Source organism: Mercenaria mercenaria, chromosome 15 (assembly GCF_021730395.1).
Source record: "Mercenaria mercenaria strain notata chromosome 15, MADL_Memer_1, whole genome shotgun sequence".
NCBI lineage: Eukaryota > Metazoa > Mollusca > Bivalvia > Venerida > Veneridae > Mercenaria > Mercenaria mercenaria.
In genome coordinates, this window is record NC_069375.1 from 54,565,610 (window position 1) to 54,588,891 (window position 23,282).

The 23,282-nt window shown below is 34.7% G+C and overlaps 2 protein-coding genes across 2 annotated transcripts in view; one reads left to right on the forward strand and one right to left on the reverse strand.

The window, feature by feature from the left end:
* LOC123554972 (cubilin-like) overlaps positions 1–23,282 on the forward strand; it is a 64,581-nt gene that overhangs the window by 2,785 nt on the left and 38,514 nt on the right. Inside the window, exons 2-6 of the mRNA XM_045345438.2 lie at positions 2,167–2,258; positions 2,899–3,032; positions 6,119–6,239; positions 6,555–6,680; positions 9,491–9,685. Coding sequence (XP_045201373.2) covers positions 2,195–2,258; positions 2,899–3,032; positions 6,119–6,239; positions 6,555–6,680; positions 9,491–9,685 — 640 coding nt within the window. The 5' untranslated portion in view covers positions 2,167–2,194. The remainder of the gene's footprint in view (positions 1–2,166; positions 2,259–2,898; positions 3,033–6,118; positions 6,240–6,554; positions 6,681–9,490; positions 9,686–23,282) is intronic.
* LOC123554959 (transient receptor potential cation channel subfamily V member 5-like) lies at positions 13,244–23,191 on the reverse strand. Its single transcript, XM_045345433.2, has 2 exons — positions 22,956–23,191; positions 13,244–17,980 (listed from the first exon to the last, which is right to left on the reverse strand). Exon 2 carries the CDS (start codon positions 17,253–17,255, stop codon positions 14,418–14,420), a length of 2,838 nt encoding a protein of 945 aa, XP_045201368.2. The 5' UTR covers positions 17,256–17,980; positions 22,956–23,191; the 3' UTR covers positions 13,244–14,417.

Consider the following 23,282-nt stretch of genomic DNA (forward strand, 5'->3'; position numbering starts at 1 on the left):
CACAAATATCTGTTATGTGCCTATTTTTTTTTTTTTTTTTTTTTTTTTTTTTTTTTTAGAATTTTACAACAATTCCATTATTTCAAACAAGTTTACACAATAATAATCATTCCTATACAACGGCAATACAATAGAATTCATTGAGAATTTTTTCAGTCGGCAGCTTATTTTAGTTATAGAAGGGTTATTATTAATGATAACTATAATTATAATTATGATACATCTGTCATTTTATTGCAATAGCATTACCGAGAGTAAATAAAATCTTCCAAACAATTTTAAACAGACAACTGTGAGTATTTTCTAAATATCCATCCATTATCGCTCCTAAAAAGGTTCTTTGCGCACTTCACCACCGTTGCGCACAAATACATGCTGCTTGTGTGCCATTTTCATTTCTTGGCATTTAACAACGTTTCCATTAACTATAGCCAGCAAGTTTACCCAATAATCGACGCTAAAAAAAATTGACTCCATTGCGCACTTTACCTCCAATTCGCACCATTGCACACTTTACTTCCATTGCGCACTATAGGCATACCGGTAGATGTGTTCGAATTGGGCTGAAATTTCATTCAGAGCTCCAGATACGCTGCATATTTATGCAATTAAAGTTGCAGAAAACCAAATTGAATTCATACAGTGTATGTACTGAAACGCATTTGAAATATCTAATACCCAATTTATTTAAAATTTAAAATAACTTTCGTATCACATTTTCCATATTACAGAACGGATACGAGACTTTTAATGCTGTATACAAAACAGACTGGTTATATGTTACGGCAGAACAGGTTGTTGTTTATCTGAAAAAAAAATCACAGGACTATTCAGTCTGATCAGTGTTATTTGAAAGCCTTTGTAAACAGTTAATTACGCCACTTCTAGTACTAAAAGAGGTCACAGAAAAAAAATGTGCAGCACAAACAAAATAGAAAGATATTTGTTGTTCATCAAAGGCATTTATCTGTTTGTGATGATATAGTGTCACCGATACTGGCCGACATCTTACAGGAATGCACATATTGCTGTGAACGCATTGTTCGGGATATTGTGGATGAATTTATCTTCGACTGCATGCATTCAAACACGATGGAATGAAATTATCCCAGAAAGCATTAAATGATTGGTTAATGATACATGCTGTAAGCATATTTCATCCAGAACAATTTAAACTACAAGAAAAAAATACTCATTTGTGCGAGATTGGTGAAATACCCCATATTTTTTTTTTTTACCTAATTCAGATTTCCAGTACCCAATACAGACAAACAGTGATGGGTAAATACCCATTTGCACAAAAAGCTTATCTGGAGCTCTGTTTCATTTTCATTTTTTATGCCCCCAAATGTTCGTTAGTTTGTTCGTTCGTTTGTCACAACGTTAACTTTTTGCATGAAGACACTTTACTCGCGAACCACTGCACCCAGGACCTTCGAACTTCACATGCTGATAGTACTTATTGAGTTCCCGACCCCTACTGACTTTGGGGTGTCACCAGGTCAAAGGTGAAGACGCTGCGGGGCGTTTGCCACCATTAGTGACAGCTCTTGTTTTACTGAATGGTTTAGTAATCTAAAGAAATTAGGGAAATCTTCCTTTGTGATAAAAATTATATTTTAGTGAAAGACGGCTGTTGGATCTTTTTTTTTCATGTACTGATGGCAGTTACTTGAATTGAATGTTTAATGAACAGTCAGAGGTTTGCCATATAGCCCTAAAAGGAACCATGGTAGACTTCTTGTGTACTCTGCCTTAGTACATTTTTACAGCACTCTTTTCATGTAATGCAACATGTTTCAAAGTGCAAGAATGTCTCTGTGTATACAGACATAGTCTATCCATAAAACATGGTTATACCCGTGCTTAGACAGGCTTACCTGTCGCTGAGTGCATGGCTGCTTTTTAATTTCTGACATTTGCAGCCACTGTTACTGTTTGACCTGTCACACTACAAAACAAACTATGTGTCAGATTAGGTTTGACTAACCTGCATAAAGTTTTTGTTCATCAATGTTGAGTGGCATTATAAATTTCCAACTGGGATACAAAAACATGAAGATGGCCGGTTTCTGATATGACACTGAAGTTTAGTAGCAGTTGCCCTCTATTTTCTTGAATCAATTTCTGTCTATTTTGATTGGTTATATTATTTTTGTGTTGCAGGTAGATAGAACTGTGCTGAGCAAGTGTAATGGAAATCAGAGCCCTTTATTTACTGTTTGGACTGTGTCTGGCAAAATTGTCACTTATAACTGGTATGTATAATTATCCCATAAATTGAAGATGGAGGGTGTCCATCTTCCTTCAGTTTAACCATCTACTCCTCTTGAAGGACATTTATAAAATTTTTGGTGATGTTCATCTTATCAAGAATATGTGCACAACCCGTGTTCCAGTCAAGGACAATTGTCAAAATTTGTTCAGATGTTTGAGCCTTTAGTTTTGTGTTCAGTCCATATTACTAAACTGTCCAAATTTAAGGACAATATGTAGAGTGCCTATCCAGTTAAGACCACCTAAGGTCAAGGTCACAATTGAAGTTTAGAAGTGTTTAGCTTTGGATTTGGTCTACAGTCCAAAGCTTCTTGACCCCTTGAAGGATATTTATTAAACTTTGATGAAGGTAATGGGTTTAGTAATAAAATGGTACAATTTAATGTTACAATGAAAGTCTATGGGAAAATAATTGGTGGTCTCTAAACCTATAAAGTGTGTGTTATGGTTTAGGAAAAATTTACCTAGAACTAAGAAAGTTTACTTATAGTGTGTACAGACATTAGTGGAACCTATAGCTGCACATACAGCAGTGGGCTGATGGTGCAAAAACAAGTCTTACACTAACTTTAGTAGAAGCATGTTTACAGTATTGTACTTAATTGTAAATTTATTTTCTAGGTGACCTGGTAGATGATGACGCTCCATGTGGGGATATCACTTTCGTAAATAAGACAGGAGTGATTACCGGAAAAGACCCAGGCAAGGGAAAGAGCTGCACATATTACATTATTGCTGGCAATTACACACCACAGGTACATTGTAATTGTCTCCCTTTTGAAAGTTAGCAACATAATCAATTCATAAGATGAATATGTTTTTGTGCAGCTCACAGATGTTGACAAGGCAAACATATACAAAATTTTCTGTATAACACTTTTTGTAATATATATATATACAATCAAGTATTATTTTCTTTAGTTTGTTGAATTTTTAAGTCACACTAACACAGTTTGTCATGGGGCCACTTTCCAGTTTTAATGGTGGAGAAAGACCACAGATAACACTGTGCTCAGTATTTCAGGGGCAGGTGGGTACAAGGGTAGAACCACCTACCTTCCGTAAGTAAGGTGGATGAAATTTCTTATGAGAAATGAAACCCAGATATGTGAGGTGCTAGTGATTTAGCCAGTGAATTTAAACACTCGGGCAGAAAGTCTCTAGTTCGCTGATCATGATTATCTTTTAGGATTATTGGATAGCGGTTGTCTGTCCCTCTGTTATCTATCAGTCATATGTCTGACAATTTTTTGAAAGACCATCTCCTATACCATTGTGTCAGTTTCAACCAATCTTCATGGGAATGTTCTCTTGGTGGCCCATTTTTCTAATTTCTTCACATCTAGGCCATCCATGAAGAATTCTGGTTGCTATGGCAACCAAAAGAAAAACAAAATGTTCTTCTCAGAAACAGCTGGCCCGATTTTTAATTGATTTCACAGCAATGTTCCTTGGGTGACCGTCTTCTAAATTTCTTCAAATTATTCTGTTTTGGTAAGAAACATGGCTGCCAGGGGCCAGGAATAGTTTTCAAGACATGACTATAAAGAAAACTTTGAAAAGTTTCACAGGAATGTTGCTTGGGTGACCATCTACCAAATTCCATCAAATAATTCTTTTTTGTTTAAAGAACATGACCTCAAGGGTATGTGGCTGGCTTTCCTTAAATGGCTATATGGAAAAATTGGAAAACCTCATAAGAAACTGCTGACTCCATTACAAAATAGTTTCATAGCTGTGATCTTGGAGTGAACCTTTACCAAAATCCTTAAAAAATTCTTTTAACTGAGTAATTATCAGTAAGTATTTTATTTTGCAAAAATTGGCTTAATGGCGGTATTTACTACTGGAATTCATAATAAGGTACATTCTTCAGAGTAGTATGCTTACAAACGTAACTGTTTACACTGTCGGCTTCAGCTCAGTTTTCATATGGGAGAAGTGATACTTCTCAGGAATGATAAGCCAACGGAAATCAATATGGAGTACATTTAATAATAAAGTACAAATTTCAAAACAGCTTTTCCATTAAGTGATATTTGATCCAGTTGATGTTTTAAGCAAAACATACTGCCAGGTACATTGTATTTTGCCTTGGGCTATAAATAATTTCTTATCATGTAACAGCTTTATACAAAGCCTATCAACATGTCATTTGAAAAATATTTTTTATAAATGGTTACATATAAAGAATTTATTAAGCAGACATTCATGTTAAGGTATTCCCACATTCTCTGGAGAACGATCTATTCTATCATTCAGACAATACTGGCATTTCTATAATGAAATGGCTCTATCATTGCCAGTTTTCATTTTCACAAAACATGGCCTGCAGGGGGTAGGGCTAGATTTCCCTATATAGCTATATGGAAACTTGGAAAATCCTGCCCTTTGAAATTGCTGGTTTGATTTCAGAATAGTTTAAAAGCAATGGTTCTAAATTATTCAATTGAGGTGTGAATCTCACACTTCATTTCCGATCAATAACTGGAGAACCATTTGATCTAGAACCTTCAAACTTCATAGGGTTGTAGGGCTGCTGGAGTAGACGACCCCTATTGTTTTTGGGGTCACTCCATCAAAGGTCAAGGTCACATGGGCCTGAACATTGAAAACCATTTCCGATCAATAACAAGAGAACCATTTAACCCAGAATGTTGAAACTTCATAGGATGATTGGTCATGTAGAGTAGATGATCCCTATTGTTTTTTGGGGTCACTCCGTTAAAGGTCAAGGTCACAGGAGCCTGAACATTGAAAACCATTTCCGATCAATAACTTGAGAACCACTTGACCCAGAATGTTGAAACTTAATAGGATGGTTGGTCATGCAGAGTAGATGACCCCTATCTATTTTGGGGTCACTCTGTTAAAGGTCAAGGTCACAGGGGCCTGAACATTGAAAACCGTTTCCGATCAATAACTTGAGAACCTCTTGACCCAGAACGTTAAAACTTCATAGGATAATTGGACATGCAGAGTAAATGACCTAAATTAATTTTGGGGTCACTCTATTAAAGGTCAAGGTCACAGGGGCCTGAACATGGAAAACTGTTTCCGGTCGGTAACTTGAGAACCACTCGACCCAGAATGTTGAAACTTCATAGGATGATTGGTCATGCAGAGTAAATGACCCCTATTGTTTTTTGGGTAACTCTGTTAAAGGTCAAGGTCACAGGGGCCTGAACATTGATAACCATTTCCGATCAATAACTTGAGAACCTCTTGATCCAGAATGTTGAAACTTCATAGGATGATTGAACATGCAGAGTAGATGACCCCTATCGATTTTGGGGTCACTCTGTAAAGGTCAAGGTCACAGGAGCCTGAACATGGAACATTTGATCATACTTGAGAACCACTTGACCCAGAATGTTGAAACTTTATAGGATGATTGAACATGCAGAGTATGACCTATTATTTTGGGTCTTATCAAAGGTCAGGTCACAGGAGCCTGAAAAGTGGCTTGAGAACCACTAGGCCAAGAGTGTTGAAACTTAGCGGGATGACTGGACATGCCAAGTAGATGATCCCTATTGCAGCCAACCATCAGTGTCTCTTTGACTTTCACTCCTGACCCCTTTTGACTTCTTGCCTGTATGACTTTGCATTGGGTCAAGTAGTCTTGCACTTCCAGACAGAAAGATAACCTTCATCCCAATTACAGTACTGATCACATTGTCAAGACAACCAACTAAATTTTTTTCATTTTATGAATATATAGTGTAGCACTACAGAGGAAAACAGATAACATGTCTGGGGTGTGTCAGGTCATTGTCACAGGTATAGCAGAGATTCTTTTAATTGAAGCATTCTTACTATTATCTTGATCTGTTTACAGGTTGCAATAAGGTTTGACAAGGTAAACCTGAATCCACAAGTATATAACCTCACAGTATATGGTGTTAACACTACAGAGGGAGTTAACTCTTCCAGTCTTCAGATTGCAAATCTAACAGATGGTAGTTATATTTTCTTCAGTTATTTCCATTCAGTAACTTGAAAACCACTTGACCTAGTATTGTCAAAATTGATAGCGTAATTGGGTTATGAAGTTGATGACTCCTATTGTTTTGGGGGTTAGTAGGTCAAAAGTCCAGGTCATAGTGGCTGGACTTAAAATGCGATAACATTATGGTGGGTATACGTGTTTTACAAACAGCTCTTGTTTAATGTCACCATAAAAAAATTACAAGTAGGATCGATATAAGATAAATGATAATACTGTGCACTAGAATAAAAAACATATAAAAGTACACTTTTGTTTACCATTTTAGTATCCAAGGAGTTGCCATATGTGTTGGTTATTTCCGGATACAACATTACGAAAATTGTTTTCTCCCATGCCGACATTGATGCACAGTCTGAAGGAACGAGCTTTTCAGCATCCTATGACACAACAAGTAAGCTTTTCCCAAATAATTTCAGTGTCTTATGACATTGCAAAGTAAGCTTTTCCCACATAATTTCAAGTCTTTTCACTCTTGTATGACATGTTTGATAAGCTTTCCACATAGTTTCAGTTTTTAAAATGTTTTATAATTAAGCATTTCTCTCATAGATTTTGTTGAGTAACATCATTTAAGCTTTTCCTATAGTTTGAGCTTAAAATGTCTGGTATGCTTTTTATGCCCAAGTGTCAAAGACCAGGGAGGAATACAGTGTTTGAAGTGGCAGTCCATCATTCCATCTGTCTATCACACTTTCTTGTGAACTCTACTTCTCATCCAGTTTTTAAATAAAACTTGGTATACATCCTCAACTTGAGCTGGCCATATGTGTATTGTTTGGACATGTCTGACCATTTTACTCCAAGAAAGAAAATGTATACCAGAGCTCCAGATAAGATTTTAGGTTAAAGGGTATTTTACCCCCTAGTTTTTTTTTCAAAGGGTATTTTACTCCTAGATGTTTTTTCAAAAGGGTATTTTAGAATTCTAAATGGTTTTTCAGAATTCGAAATCATTTAAAAGGGTAATAATAATAACTGTTTGTTTGTTTGTATAATTTTCTGATATTCATGTCCTCTGCTGAAGTGCCTTTGTCGGCCAATGCTGTTTTCCTGAATATTTTTTGAGCCTTCATTCAAATAGTTTTAATATTTTGTTAACTGCATTACATCTTACACTACATCTTAATTCCAGTTACTGACCACTGCGATATATCAACAGCCAGTGATACTTTGACTGTTTATGTTTTTTTTCAAAAACACCTACATGTATGGTGCTTCGGCTTTTTCAACAGTTACCCATAATATATCATAGATCACGTGCTTAGCGATAGGCATTGTCCGAGTCATCTCTTGTCACACACTTATATACTTGAAGAAGAAAATGGCATTATTTTACAATATCGTTTGCGTTTGCTTTTATTAGACGCCATTTTTGTTTGTTGTACTCGATTACAAAAAGGATGTGCTTGATTTACGATAAAATTGGATTACGCACTTAAATCGAGTAAAATACGTATCCCGTTTTTTCAATGCGTATCAGTACGCGTAGGTTTGATTTTAAATGCGTTTTTTGTAAATTTCAAACGTATTTACGCAAATACGCATCTTATCTGGAGCTCTGGTATATGGTGGCTACATTAGAGTCACGCATGTTTGTGCAATGGTCCATGCGTCTGTTTGTCCATTTATCAGTAATTCTTGTCTGCTTATTATGTTTTAACTGCTAAGAAGATTTTCATGAACAAGTTGTTTATCTCATCAAGAGTGTGTGCAGAGCATGCAGCCTAGGTTACTAGACCCAAGGTCAGCGTCACACTTTGAGGTGAAAGATCAAATAGCTCAACTTGTGTCTGCTCCATGTATTCTTAACATATCTATTGATTGGTTGTTTGTGATCTGAAACCAATCAGAACAATGTAAATATAATGTCTGTCGGCTTGAGTTGTTACCAGTCTCCTGTATTATAATACCATATTCCCCAAAAAAGAAAGTAAATCATCATCAGAGGACAATCACATGCACTTTTGGTAAGGCCTGACCTTTGACAGACACAAACAACAATGTCATTAACAGTGAGAATATGGACAAGAACTCCGAAGCCCCTTAATATTAGAAATCCCAGAATTTCTTAAAGAAATGGAAGTTGCTGTAATCGTTGCTAGATGTGATGATTCAGTAGTTTGGGGGGGGGGGGGGGGGGGGGGGGGAAAACATTTCATGTTTTGTTTGGCTTGTACAAATGCTAAAAAAATAAATGTGACTGGAAAACATAATGAAATATCAGTTAGGCAGTAAATGTAATCCATATCAAAATAAGGGTTTAATGAATGTTTGAAACATTTTTTTTTATGTTTTAATACCATCTTATGGTGAGAACTAAAAGAATTTTAGACCCAAGTTTCGCAGGTTTTGCTGAGACTCACTGTTTTTAAACAAATGAGTCATTAATTTCAGTTGTAAAAACACCACTGAAAGGTCAAATTTGTTGTCACATTTCTTGTCCTGGTAGGTGGTAATGAGATGTTGTGCAAAGTGCATGAAGCAGATTGATAGGTCAATGGTCAAAGTCAAAACAAGGTCAAATCTGTTTGTCATATTTAGTGTCCAGAGCATAACTTAATAACCATTGAACTTTGTAATGAGCTGAGCACATGAACTTGATCCACATGTTTTGACAAGGACACAAATTGAGTTTAGATATCAGATCTGTTTCTTTCATCTTGTGTGAGGAGCACTTAAATTTTTTTTTTTCAAGATATTGTCTTCAAACAAAAAATACAGGGTGATGAGACAGTTTCAGGAGTGCAACAAGCCATATTACTATGCCCTCACACACATTTCTCACACCCCCACTTGCACATTAACCCTCCCCCTCCCACACCATAGAAAAGTAAGTTCACTCACTTTCTTGTGCCATTGTATTCTGTCATTCCCACTGCCCAGAACCCAACCTACATTTGTACTGCCCTCTCCGACACGCACGCACAGAAAAAATCTTAAATTTTTACTTTCTTCTTTTTTATTTGACTAGTTAATCGTCCTACTTTGCAGAGCTGTTATTGGACTTTATGATTTGTTCTGTCACATAATTTTAGGGGACAATTAATATTGACATCATCCTTGTTTCGCAGACTTTTGGTGAAATGACCATCATAATGATCTGAAAACCTTTGGAAATATCAATTGCTAAAGTATGACTTTTCTTGTTAATATTTGCCTTGTGTTGAAGACTTGTGTTGAAGACTCGTGTTATATTTGCAGATTGTAAATTTGAAGAACAAAGTGTAGGTGGAGTAATTCAGAGTCCAGTGTATGTACCGGGGAATGGTACTGTGAAATGTACGTACAAAGAGACACTGTGGCAGCCTATGTGTGTTCTCTCGTTTCTCAACTTTAACTTGTCCAATGGTAATGTGACTGTACAGTTTGGATCTGGTAATGCAACTAATGTGACAGGTATGTGGCTTAAAGATGTCTTAGATGTATCATAACAGTGTTAAACATTTGTACTTATTTGATTTAGTTAACTTCTATTTGATTTTCAAAAAAAAGTGTGAAAAGTATTAAGCAGGGTTGTACAATTGTTAAAACTAAAAAAGGATTGCTTACTTTCAGGGATCATCCTAGGTCAAAATTTAAGGGAGAAGTGACTTCTCCCTCTGCAGAATCTAGGGAGAAATCGAGGAATTAAAGGAAAAGATTCGACATAGTATTCAGTTTCCTGCCTATAATTATATATTTCCACTTTCTGCGGGTCTTGCTATAACTTATAAACAGTAATTATTTTAGGAAATTGATTATTCAGGGCTGCAGATAATTTTGTTGGCCTATGAGTATTTACTCATCATAATTTTTTTGAATGAGTAAAATGGTAAAATCTGAAATTTACTAGGACTAATTTTACTCCTGAACATTTGTAAATGTAAAAAAAAAAAAAAAGAAAACGGTTTTATAACATATTTATTAATTTGGTGTAACAGCCATGAATTTGTTTGCAGTTCAGTTTCAATTCAGCATTCAAGTTTTTGCTTTTTGTTCTCGCTTGGTTTACTTTGGCTTACAATACCGCTACTGAATCCAATAGAATACTCAATATAGCTTTAAATATGTTTTAATGATCGTTCTTGTTGGTTTAAAGATGCGTAGTGTTTGTTCACTTTTTACAATCTCAGATCGACACCGCTTTAGAATACACTATCGTACCATCAATATTGTTTCCCAACTATTTGACTTACGAATGCATTGGGTATATAATATAGTTTAACTTATAAAGTATCATTCAATGCGTGTGTACGTTTCGTGTGGGAGAATTAATGCTGACCGTGCTTTGTTACGTAAAGACTTTAGATGATTCAGAGTTTGTTTACGCTAGTAAAAAGTCATTGCATGAGTTTCTGTAATTTCTTATACGCTTAAAAATGATCGCACATGCGTATATGCATTATTTCAAAGCGTAATTTACGCTAATACGCATCTTATCTGGAGACCTGTTATTGCATTATTATTTTCATGAATTTCTAAATAAAGTATTAACTTAGCTATGAAAAGTCGCCTTAAATTTTTTATCGGAAATTTACACATACGAAACTCGTAAGTTTATCAGGTGCACGATCGAAACGCCATGAAAATTTTCATTCATGTTTCGATTCTCCTGCTTTAATAATGCTTGATTCTTTCATCAACTTGTTCAGATTTATACATTTAATTGATATATTTATTAATCTTTATCAAAATAATACCAAACTTGGAGATATTGGCAATCTTTTTACAATAATTTTGTACGGCAGTTGAGATGTCCGCGGAATCGTATATTTTTTTTTATCAACAGTGCCCGGGCAATTCATGTACAGAACTTGGCCATATTTGAAATATTTTTTGAAGTAAGTTTTAATAAAATCAGTAAATAATATACAATTGATGCATAAGATCATGCACTCGTTAAGTTTATCGGCTTTTTGCACGCTGATTGAAAATTTTCAAAATGGTGGCGGCTTACAATATTATTGATTAACACTGTGGGATATTAACGATACGATTGGCTGAAGTTTGACAGGTGAGTAGGCGGGGTTGACTAAGGATTTATCGGTAATTTAATCTAGAATATGCATCAAGTTTTACAACTTTAAGTAAACAGATTACAACACTCAGAAAAACTCGGCGATTTGGATTTCGCCTGGAGGCGATAATTAGGCAAAGTGGCAGATTTTAAAGCGATGATATCGCTCAAATCGCCTTGTAGGATGATCCCTGTACTTTTAAGCTGAATGTCACAAGAGCTGCTTTTACACAGTCTGCCTCAGTGTTATGTAGTAGACCCTGTCTTAACAATTCTAAGCAAGTTATATTTCAGTTTTTACTCATCACAGCTGAACAAAAATTCATACATACATTCCTGGGTAACAATACCAACTGAATGACATAGCGGACATAGCTTCCATATATCTTGCTATCATTTTTGTTCCCCACCTCCCCGCCCCCACAAAAAAAAAAAAATGGGGGGAAGTGCATTTGGACATTTATGTTTTTTTGTTCAGTCTTCTTGAGGTGAACTTAGCATAGTCTTCAAAATAGCTGTTCTATGTATGTGGTGGTTTAGTGTATGTGTATGCATCTATCTGTTTTGTTTGACTTGCATGGAGCAATCTGTTTTTGCTTCCAGTGTTGAAGATCCATGAGGGCTATAGGAGTTTGAACTGTCCATCTGTTTTTCATTCCATGTGTCCATTATGCTCTTTTGTGTACTCAACTCCTACAGTTTTCATTTCAAATGAAATTTTGTATAAATCATCAACATAAAGTGGACATACATGTATGCATCTTGTTGAAACTTCCATATTATTTTTACCTCACCCAAGCATGAAGTGCTAATGGTGAGCTTTTAGGATTGTTTGATGTCTGTAGTCCATCGTCCGTCCATCTTGGTCAACTACATTAGAAAAAAAATGTCTTCTAAACCACTGTGTTAGTTTCAACCAAACTGCATAGGAATCTTCCTTCTGTGGTCCCTTATCTGAGTTTTCTTCAAATCGTAAGTCATCCGTGCAGAATTTTAGTTATATAGAACCAAAAGGTAAAATTAAAAATCATCAGAAACAGCTAGCCTAATTTTAAGAGAATTTCACAGAAATGTTCTTTGAGTGACCTCAAGCAGTTTCTTTAAATCATTCTGTTTTGTTTAAAAACATGGCCACAAGGCAATTGGGGCTGACCCAGTTTTCCCAATATGGCTATATGGATAACTTTAAAAAAAAATTCTCTGTTAGAACTGCTGGCCTGATTTCAGAATTATGTAACAGCAGTGTCGATTGGGTGACTCTCTACCAAATTCTTTCAGATAATGTTATTAGCTCATCTAAAAATTTTTTTTAAATCTACAAGGTATTTTCATCATTTGAAAGAAATGCCACTGTACATAATATACCCTTCACCTGAGTATACTATAAGAACCAAGGTCATGAATGGGAACATGTACTAACCCATTTCAGCCGCTCATTTCTCACCTAAAATGCACAGTTTGGTAAATGGGTATGATTTATATTGATCAAGTGGTAATTTATCATCCATCTTGCACCTGTCACATTGTCTCAGTATTTCATATTGGTAAAATTGCCTGTCTGCAGTGATGTTGCCAAATGAAAATGTATAGGTCCTTGTACTTAGTTTTTCTCAATTTGCCAGGTCGAGTGGTGCTTATTTTGTGTCATTAATAATTATTTTGAAGTATGTTATATCAGAACCTACCTTTTCTTAAAATTAACTTGAAGAAGGACTAAAGCGCTGAGTGTGTACCATTTTATACATGGGATATATCAGATTCCCGGCAACATTTATGCTAACGGTATTACAGCTACAATGCATTATTTTAGATTCTTCACATTGTCTTTTTAAATCAGATGTGGAAAACTACCTTAATCAAAGTGCTTTAAGTCTGTATGGGCTTTGTATTATGGTCTTTGTTAATTGTTTATGTATTATGAGATTCTATTTCTTGTAAATAAATCATGAGACAAAATTGCATACTATCAATTTATTTCTTTTTTAAAGCAAAACCAAAAATCACACATTATTAGGGAGGTTGAGAGTTCAAACTTAAATATGTTTTCATACTTGCACAAGTACAGGTACTTTTTCAAACTTGCATGTGAACAAAAATGTCTTTGTATTTGCACGAGTACAGGAACACTTGCATACTTGTATGTCAACAGATAAGCTTAAATATTACTTATTTGTTCCGAGAAACACCTCAGCATTGCAAAATTAAGAACATTTGGCTTGGTGAAAAAATTATCTCATTTCTAAATCATGTTTATTTACCTGTAGTGCAGCAGTTAATTTTTAACTATAATGTACATATGTATACATTGAAGTCTTAACCTCCCCAATACACAGCTAGTTTATTCATTTAAGTGAAAAATCTTGCTGTGAACATATTCAGGCATGATTCGTGCTGTCAGAAAGACTAGAAAACCTCAAAATATAAAAATACATATATTAAAAACAAACCAATTTCTAGGCTTCTATTTGTCTTACTTGCGGTGAAGTATCGTCACACAGTAATAAATCCATCATAATTTGTATCCGGAGCACTACTCATTAACCATGTTTAACCTTTATCCTGCTTCATTACTATAATGGACTAGTTCATCATTCAATTTGGGCACTAGCATTTCTTAATCAAAGGGGTGTTCACTGAAAATTTACTGACTGAATAGTACATGTACGTGCAGGCTGATCTTCGTCTGCACTGATCACAAAGGCAGAATCACTTGCCGCTAGCAGGCTAAAGTTTAAAAATGTTTATTTATATGCTCCTAAAACTAAACATGACCTGATGATGTACAGTGTTATAAAACATTATAATACATGCAATAAGATGATCAGGAAATGATGTATTACTGATTTCAGCATAATTTTGAAATGGTAGATTTTAAATTACCAAAACATGTATGTATTTGCTGTCAAAATTTCTGTAACTGTTTGATAATAGATTGTTTGTAATATCAGACTTGACTAGTTTATTTGGCTTTGAAATATTTTGACTCTGGATATTCCAAAGTTTTCTGAAAACAACACTAAATGAATAAAATAATTATATTTGTTCCAGACTTGTAAAAACACTTCACAAAGTTCTTATTTTCTGTGGTAAAGAAATCCAGCTTCCTAAAATAAGACATAATATTTCATCTGACTACATATAACTGTCTGCTATGACACCAATATCGAGTGAGCCTTCAGGTCTTTCAGTAGTTGGTTGTACTCTTCGTATTGGAAACTTTTGTTGCATTGGGGTACCAATTGGGGTACCAATGTGTGTATCAATGAGGCCACTTTCCGAATGATACCGTCGTCTCTCACCGACTTGCTGTGGATCAGAAATCTGAGCAATTGGGTTTGGTACTGTTAAATGTTCCTGGTTAAGGAAAAACCTGTGTGGTTCTGAATTAGGGTCATCATATGATGCATTGATATCACCTTCTGGCTCAACACGTTTCTTTTTAGTTTTACGTTTACTTTGTCTTACAGCTCTAGCACTATTATCAGGAGCACTGTCAGAATGTCCATCTCCATAGTCTTTAGGAGAACTTTTCATGTCTGCTGGAGATTTTTCACGTTTAGATTTTCTACGTTTTAAAGTTGGACTTTGTTGAAAATCACTTGGCTTGTCTCTGTCAGAGGCTGGTGTAATCTGAATAGATGTATTTGGGCGGAAAAAGTTGTCGCGGTATCCTTGAGCACTAGTTGGAGACTTTATTGGGGCTGGTGTGTAATGATGTGGACTCGTCATTAAATGAGGAGTTGGAATTGTAAGGTTAAAGCTGGGATAAAATTCCGATTTTTGACCTCCAAAAGGAAGAGTCTGTAACTTGTGTTTCATTGAGTAAATGTCCTCAGCATTAGCATACTGTGTTTGTAAAGAATTCATGTCGAGGAAGTAACGTTTCTCTTGTACAACTTGCTGCAGATTGCTATCAAATCGTTTCACATGTTTTTCATCTCCTACCAATTTTGTAAAGCAGCCAAAAAGGATTCCTTCGAAGAACATAATGACCGAGAGTTGTTGTACCCGCCACTGGACTAGTCTGTTGTCAGAAACAAAAGCACATGTCTGTGACATCATAGCGATTAGGGCATTGAACATAAGTACATACGTCAGCAGTACAAAAACAATAAAGAGTGTGACAGCCATCCATGGCCGACGTGCCTCGTATAATGTCTCAATATCACCCAGTCCAAGCATGAGCTTAAACAGAAGCATCATGGTGTGTCCAAAGGAGAGCAGGTTGTCATCAGTGGTGGCTGAGCCTTTAAACGTCATAAATACGGCTGCAGTGAAGGCAATCAGCATGAGCACAATAATGATAGAAAATCTCAGCAAGTCTCCAAATATTATCTTCTGTATCATCACAGTAAAGAAGCTAAACTTTTTCCACGCTCTCAAGAAAAATACAGAGAACCACCATCCTGTAATAAGGGCAATTATCAAGGTATAATTTTCGTATCTGTCCAATGCCTTGGAAAGAGTAAATTCTAGAATAAGACTAACTGCAAATATGGCGAGAACAATTCTGTAGATACCGTTATGGAGCACATTTGTTAACTGTTTTATGTCAAATGTTTTTACCCTGAAGCAAAGGTGTATCAGCTGCATGAAGAGATACAAAACCCCAAGTATAAGATAAATAACCTGAAAGGCTTCGAGAAAGTCAACTCTCATTTCTTCCATTTTAGCAGACGTAGAAGTCGTTGTCATGGAGACATTATCGCTGAATGTTGTCTTGTAATCCTCGGCTTTGTACACAGAAAATACTGTCAGTGTCACCATAAAGAGAAGGTGAAATATTGCCCAAGCATAGTAAAGCCATCTGTAGTGATGCCATTTTGTTTTGATCACATGACGCACAGTTGGCTGTTGAATGAATTCAAAAGCGGAAGAGGGTTTAATATCAAACATCGTCTCCATAATGGATTTTCGTTTTTCACGTTTTAGTTTGAATTGAGCACCACATGATAGGGAAGTTTGATTGGAGAACTTCTTTTGTGATACGCCCTCTGCAGCTGTCGGAGCCACATGTCGTTTAAGCCGACTGCGGCGCATCTTTTGATCATAGGCCCATTTTTCGGTAGAGATGGTGTCTATTTCAGTAATATCGTAAGATTTTCTATCAAACAGACCATCATGGCTGTTCAGAAAGCAGTACACTTTTGGGAGTTGGAGAATATACTGGAAAATGGCCGACTGTGAAAGTGCTGCTGATAATTGTAGAGGATTTAGATCTTCATTATTTGGTACAAACCAAATAAATGAGTAGTCGCTATGGTCAAATTCCATGTTCATGTTGCTTGGTATGTCAAGTTTTTCTTTGATCTTCTCATGTAGAAACTCCATCGTTGCGAGAACACTTGGTGTGAGTTCAGGGTAAATGGCTGCAAATCTGATCAGTGAGTGAAATACGGTGTCGCCTTTGGTATTCCTTCTTTCCATCTCTGCACCATTATACATAAGGACATTAATCATTTCAAAGTTGAAGGTCAAGGCTGCCACAGATAAAGGGAGCTCACCCATCATCACCGTGTTTGCAAACTTCTGGCCAGTTGCCATTGTATGTAAGAGTGCATTTTTCAGATTTTGACTGAGGTTTAAAATCTCTGAGAGCATGTCCTCAACTGCATCTACATTACCTTTGGCTATAGCAATATGTAGAGCTGTTTGACCATAGTAATCTTGCGATTCTTTCCTGGCAGCGGTCAACAATTCAGGGCAGATTTTCATCAAAGTTTGTATAATTTCACTAGACTGATTAAACATGGCTGCCAGATGTAGCATAGATTCACCATCGCTACCTTTATATGAAGCAAGTGCCTTTGTTTGTCCTTCTTTCTTCAGTATATCTAGTAAGATTTTTACTTTGTCAACTTCGCCAAGACTTACTGCACGCGCAACTTCTCGGAAGTATTTTGGTCTGTCAGATTGTATGAATAGCAGACGTCTGTGGTAGTCTTTGTATGATTTAATGTTGAAAGCCATTTTTTCTCTACAAATAATGTTATCAGGTTATTCAGGTTATTCACTTAACTTGCTAATCAGTAACCTCGTGCAGTATAGAATGATTTATTTGATTTTATTAGATGTTTCTTAATGTTTGATACTTGCACATTATTCATGACTCAATTGCAGTCTCCTTTCTCAGTGTTTCTGTCTCTTACATATTCCTTCACATTGCACTTTATATAATTTATGTTCCAGGTGAGATATGTAAATTGTTAGTTAGATGTTTGTATAAACATTTGTTTCAGTTTGAAGAATACTTATTGTTGAAGCACTGTTTACATAGTCCTTGCGATTAAAATCCTTTTAATGTATTGATATTGATTAAACTTTACTACTGTTTCCTTCTAGATCCACATTATTAATGTCTGTTTGATAACGTATTAATCAAGTATTGGTTGCATACTTACATATCTATGAAATGTGCAAGTTGTGTGTAGAATTTAATCACTGATTTTGTAGAATAGATTTCCAAGCAGTTCATATATTATTCATGATAAGACCGCAGTAAGTGTCTAACTTGGATCAATGTTAATGTCGCCCTATCCCTCCTGCTTTCATTGTTTATTTACTCATAGAAACAATAAGTTCCATACATTATTTAACTGTGTGTCAGAGAAACAGCATATCATCTTTTGTTGTTTTGTCTGTTTCTGCTACAGTTGATGTACTTTCTAATTGATCTTTTGTCATGTTTTTTGTGCCTGAAAAGAAACAAGGAAAGATTTAAAAACAGACTTGACATAATACAAATTTAAGTGTTTTATAAGCAATAATGACCTGTTGGATATTGTATGGACCAAATTTACAAGATTTATATAGCGCCCTTTCCAAGATGCTTCACACACAGCCAGACAGGGTGCCAAATTCATCCTCTACCACTACAGACACTAATAAGTCATCTGACTGGAGGGACAGAAGGAGAGAAAGCCTTGACTAGGCCTGTACAGTCTGGGTCTTTATGGTCATTTGCCTGATATATAGCACCAGTATACTCAATGAATTTTAATATTGCTAAATTTCTGAAATGGATTGGTCCATCGTCCAATTAGGGCAGTACCACTTATTATTCAAAGGGGTGTTCACTTAAAGTTTAATGGCTGAATTGCTAACGGTGCAAACCATGATCAGCCTGCAGGGACATACAGGCTAATCTTGGTATGCACTGGTCACATAGGAAGAATCACTTGCCGCCAGCAAACTAACTGTTAAGGTAGTTCTTCATGTTCTGATCAAATATTGTCTACAGTGTCAAATTTGATTGATCTTTACTTTTATATATTAAGGAAATTCAGCAAATAGAAATGATAAGTTACTGTGCTTATTTTTTTGGTAGACCAATTTGAAAAAATTGGGCGGTAAACAAGTTTTGGTAATGGGAGTAATAATAATAATAATAATAATAATAATAATATAATAATAATAATAATAATGATATAATAATGTCTTTATTAACAGAGGCTGCACATTTGGGTAACCCAATCTTCCATGTAGGCCTCTTCAGATATTTACATGCATAATATGTACAAAACAAACAAAGTTATTGACAAAATTAACAAAAAGAAGAAAATGATAGTAATTACAACTGTTACTGTGAAAAAACAGTTCAGACAGAAACTTTCCATGTAGTTACAGATTAATGTATTCTAGTGACAAGGAGAAGAGTTCAGACCACCAGGGGGAACTTCCATTTTATGTAAAGATTTTTAAACTGTTTTAATGTATCTGTTTGTCTGATTGCAAGTGGCATTGTGTTCCATAGTTTGGGTCCTGAATAATCAAGTGATTTTCGAAAGAATTCTAGTTTTGGTTTGTGTATGTATAATTCACTGTTCTTTGAATAGCTGAGATTTATGTTATGTATACTTGAACTTTTGGTAAATTTTGCTTGCATATGCATTGGAGCTGAGTCAGCATTTATTGATTTATACATAAGAATGGCTTTAATGAATTCAACTCGATCCTTGAATTTCATCCAGCCTAGCTGTTTAAAGAGTATTTCTGAAGGTGTGTCAAAATCTTTATTTAGTATGATTCGTGCTGCTCTTTTCTGGAATTTTAGCATATCATCAAGAAGATCATTGCTACAATTTCCCAAGACGGTGCAACAGTAATCCAGATCGAGGTTTCAACGCAATAAGGGCATATCTACATATAGTTATTACTTGGTTTTGTAGTTTTAAATGAACATTGGGTGTGTTTTTAGTTTTTAAATGCTTTGGAGTCTATGGGAAAGTCAAAAATTTGTTGATACTTTCACAAATAGAAAATTTTCAACAATTTAGGTGTTATTGATCCTACCCACTGTCATAAACAAACATATTTTCTATTATAAGCTGAACAAAATGCATATGTCTGTGTTCTTGAGATATTTAACTGGTTATTGTGATCTGCAAGTCTGAAGCCGATTTTAAGACATTTAATACTGGGAATTATTTCATCTGGTCACATTTTCATAATCATATTTCATATGTAGAAAGACAGTTTCTGTAATGATACTATTTTTATGAATTTACTGAGGTTGCCATTGATTCATAAAATGAATTTTGTTTCTGGATGGTTCATGTTTCATTCTATGCTATCCCAATGCTTGACATTATGTCACTACGTTTATCGGATGTGCACAACTACCTTAAAGATAGAATTATCTATTAATTCTTTTGTCTACAGCCTTTAAAAAGTTCATTGTAAGTTCATTTATTTCAAAGGAATTAATAAAATAATTTGACATTTATTTGCAAATGTTCCAAAAAAAAAAAAAGACTAAAACTTAAACATAATGACATGATAGATAACATGTGTAGATTAAACTGAAAATAAAGTGGCCGGAAATGATAAGAAGTTGACAGTTGTGTCAGTATGCTACATTGGTGGTTCTGCACTGCATTTGAAAGAAGTTGAAGTATGTAATGAAAACAACATTTTTTTAGCTTGAATCTCCAGAAGTAGGGTCTGTGATCTCCTTTTATGCTCAGTTCATTTTAAAATGCTAAAAGATGATGCAGGGATGGAGGAATAGCAGGTCTGTACTACAAGAATCTGTGTAAAGTCTGTGCATTTGCCCACGCAACAGAAGGCCAGAATGAGATTGCCTTAGCTTGGCCACTTATTTAGAAAATAGAGATAGATAAAACTGCATATGAATTTAAATAGAAATTATGAAATCTGGAAATAAACAATTGCTTAGTAAATTTAGATTATTAAAATTGAAAATGTTGAATGACAAACTTCAGAGTGGCAGTAGTCGAACCTGTTTTGTATTGATAAAAAAACTTGCTTATTTTACCTACTGCGCACTAGCCCAGTCACTTTATATAATCTCTGCTCATTTGATAAATATAATATTTTTCATACTGTTGTATGACAAATCAGTACAAATATCTCACTATCTGTTAGAAATAAACTTGTCCAAAGGTCAGGGTAAGAGGTCAGTGACAAACTGTAACATTTAATATGCAAAAATAACCCTACATCATACTGAAAAAAAAAAAAAAAAATCTAGTGAAGAAAAAAAGCATTGTTAAATAGATGTCAATAAATGAACATGTTGAATATGAGCCAGTAGCTTTTACAAAAATTATCAACCAGTTGTCAAAAATTGTACCTATTAAAATAATACATTTTCCTGGCTTCATGTCAGAAATTATTTTGATTTAAATTTGAAAATATCTACGCAGTGAATTTCTAAACTTTGTACCTGATTAGATATAATACCTGTCTCTGGCTTAAATCCAGTTTTTAGGTCAGAAAAAAGGTTGAAAACCAATAGTTTGATTTTAGGTGACTTTCAAATAAAGACAAAGTTTTGTATTTAATGGAAAAAAAACCGTACCAGTTCAACGTCATGCCTGTTCCATTTAATAAAAATTTGCCAGAAAGTTTTTTTTACAGTTAATCAATCTCAGATTATCTGCTTCCTGATATACTTAATGTAAAAAGGAACTTCAGCATTCTCATATGTATAACATCTAGCAGTCGATAGTATTGATTAACCTATACAAAAAACAAAGAAATATTATGGAAGCTGTATTATAGAGACCCCCTACTTGGTCACAACAAGTCTGCTAAGCAGTAATCTTAATTAGATCAAATCTACATTTGAATTGGTATCAAATACTACTTTTAATCTTTTGAGTGTTTGATTAAGTATATTTGTATCACATATTATATCAAGTTTTAACAATAAATGGTTAGAGTTGTTGTATTGATCAGCCAGGGCACGTTTAACAAAAGTTTATTAGTTTCATCCTAACTTCTCTCCATAGTATGGACTTTGAAAACACATTTCTTTCATAGGGTATTACTTGTCGTTTAACCTTTAGCATGACATGTTTGATTCTGCCTTTGCGATCAGTGTAGATCATGATCAGCCTGCACATCCTTGCAGTAGGATCAAGATCTGTACTGTACACTGTTCAGTTAGTATCTTTTTGGTAAGCACCCTATTTAACAGTCAGTGGTACTTTCCAAATTGAAAGATGGACAAGTTCATTGAATTTTGCAAGGTAAGGGTTAAAAAGGTGTTATTAATTCAATTTTAGGACAAATCTGTTTTATTTTGGTTTAGCGCAGCTTATAAGAATACCCATGTAGCAAAAATGAATCTGCTTAAAATGATGTTTGTGAACACCTTACTACTTAGTGCTAACTTTGTCCTAAGTTAGCTAAGTATAATGGGGCCCCTAGGTTGTGGACACATCTGGGAAATGTTTAAGATTTTGAACAAATTATTTTCCCTCTCATGAAATCATTTAATTTTCCTGATTTTGGCCAGAGCAACAATCTTGTGTGGATATAGATTTGTCTCCACAGATTTTGATCAAATTTTATTTGTTTTCTGGGATTTAATTTGTTTGATTGATTCAACCACAAAGTCATTGAAAATTAATACTCCATGACTATTAAAGGCAATAACCTCCAGATTTTGGCTAAAGATGTTCTTTCTTTAAAACTGAAGTTCGGTGATGTTATCAATATTAGAACATGAGTTTTTGTTTCTAAACTATCATGTCAAATCAAGAAAAAAAGCATGCTCGGGAATCAAACTTTGGTTGCTGTGGCAATAAAAGTTTTCCCACGTTCTAAACCTATACACCATGGAGGAAATATGTACCTTACCACTGTTCAATAAAAAGATTTATTTTTAAGGCAGTTTACCTCCGGTACCCCGTTTTTCAATTTTAAATGGAAAAAATAGTAAAACAAATACTCATTTGTTTCCATAACATATAACCTGTCATTAACTATGTATCAAAGACTTCTTTAAGAAATGTAGCAATAATTTCCTGATATCCAAAAATTTTCTTTCCTTTTGTTGTCATATAATCTGGAGGTCAGTGCCTTTAATGATTATACAGTATGTTTAAGTTATTGATCAAATCATTGAAAAACTAAATTTAACACAAAAGTCAGATACAGCACCAGGTTAAAGGTATTTTTTTTTCCGATTCTGCCCACTTATAATATTGCCATTTTAGATGGAGTGGTTATAATTGTTTCTGCAGAATTCTGGATGTAATCCTATCTGAAAATCATAGTTTTAAAAAAGCATATTTTTATTTTCTATTACAATAAGTACCGAGCCAGTGTTTTAATAAAATAATGCAAGTGTACTTGTTTAATGGGATATTGAATTATTGTATTTCTTTAGGCAAGGTCATCAATAAAAGTCCCACTTACCTCTTTGTCAATTATTGATTAAAACAATATTGTTGAATTTAAACACAGTTCATGTAATTCATGATTTTTTTTTCCGGTTTCACTGGTAGCTGTTGACTGTATTAAAATGTTGAATAATAAATATCCTGATAAAGTTATAATCTTGTATAAGCACAAAGAGCTTTGTGTAACTTCAGTGCCAAGTAGTGGAGCCTTTGTCCCTGCGGGTTTAAATACCCTCAAATACCATGTGATTCACCTTTTACCTCATATCTGGGAATTAACCTATATTTATCTATATATAGAAATTTTACTTATGAATATTTATTCAAAAAGTGTTCTTTGTTA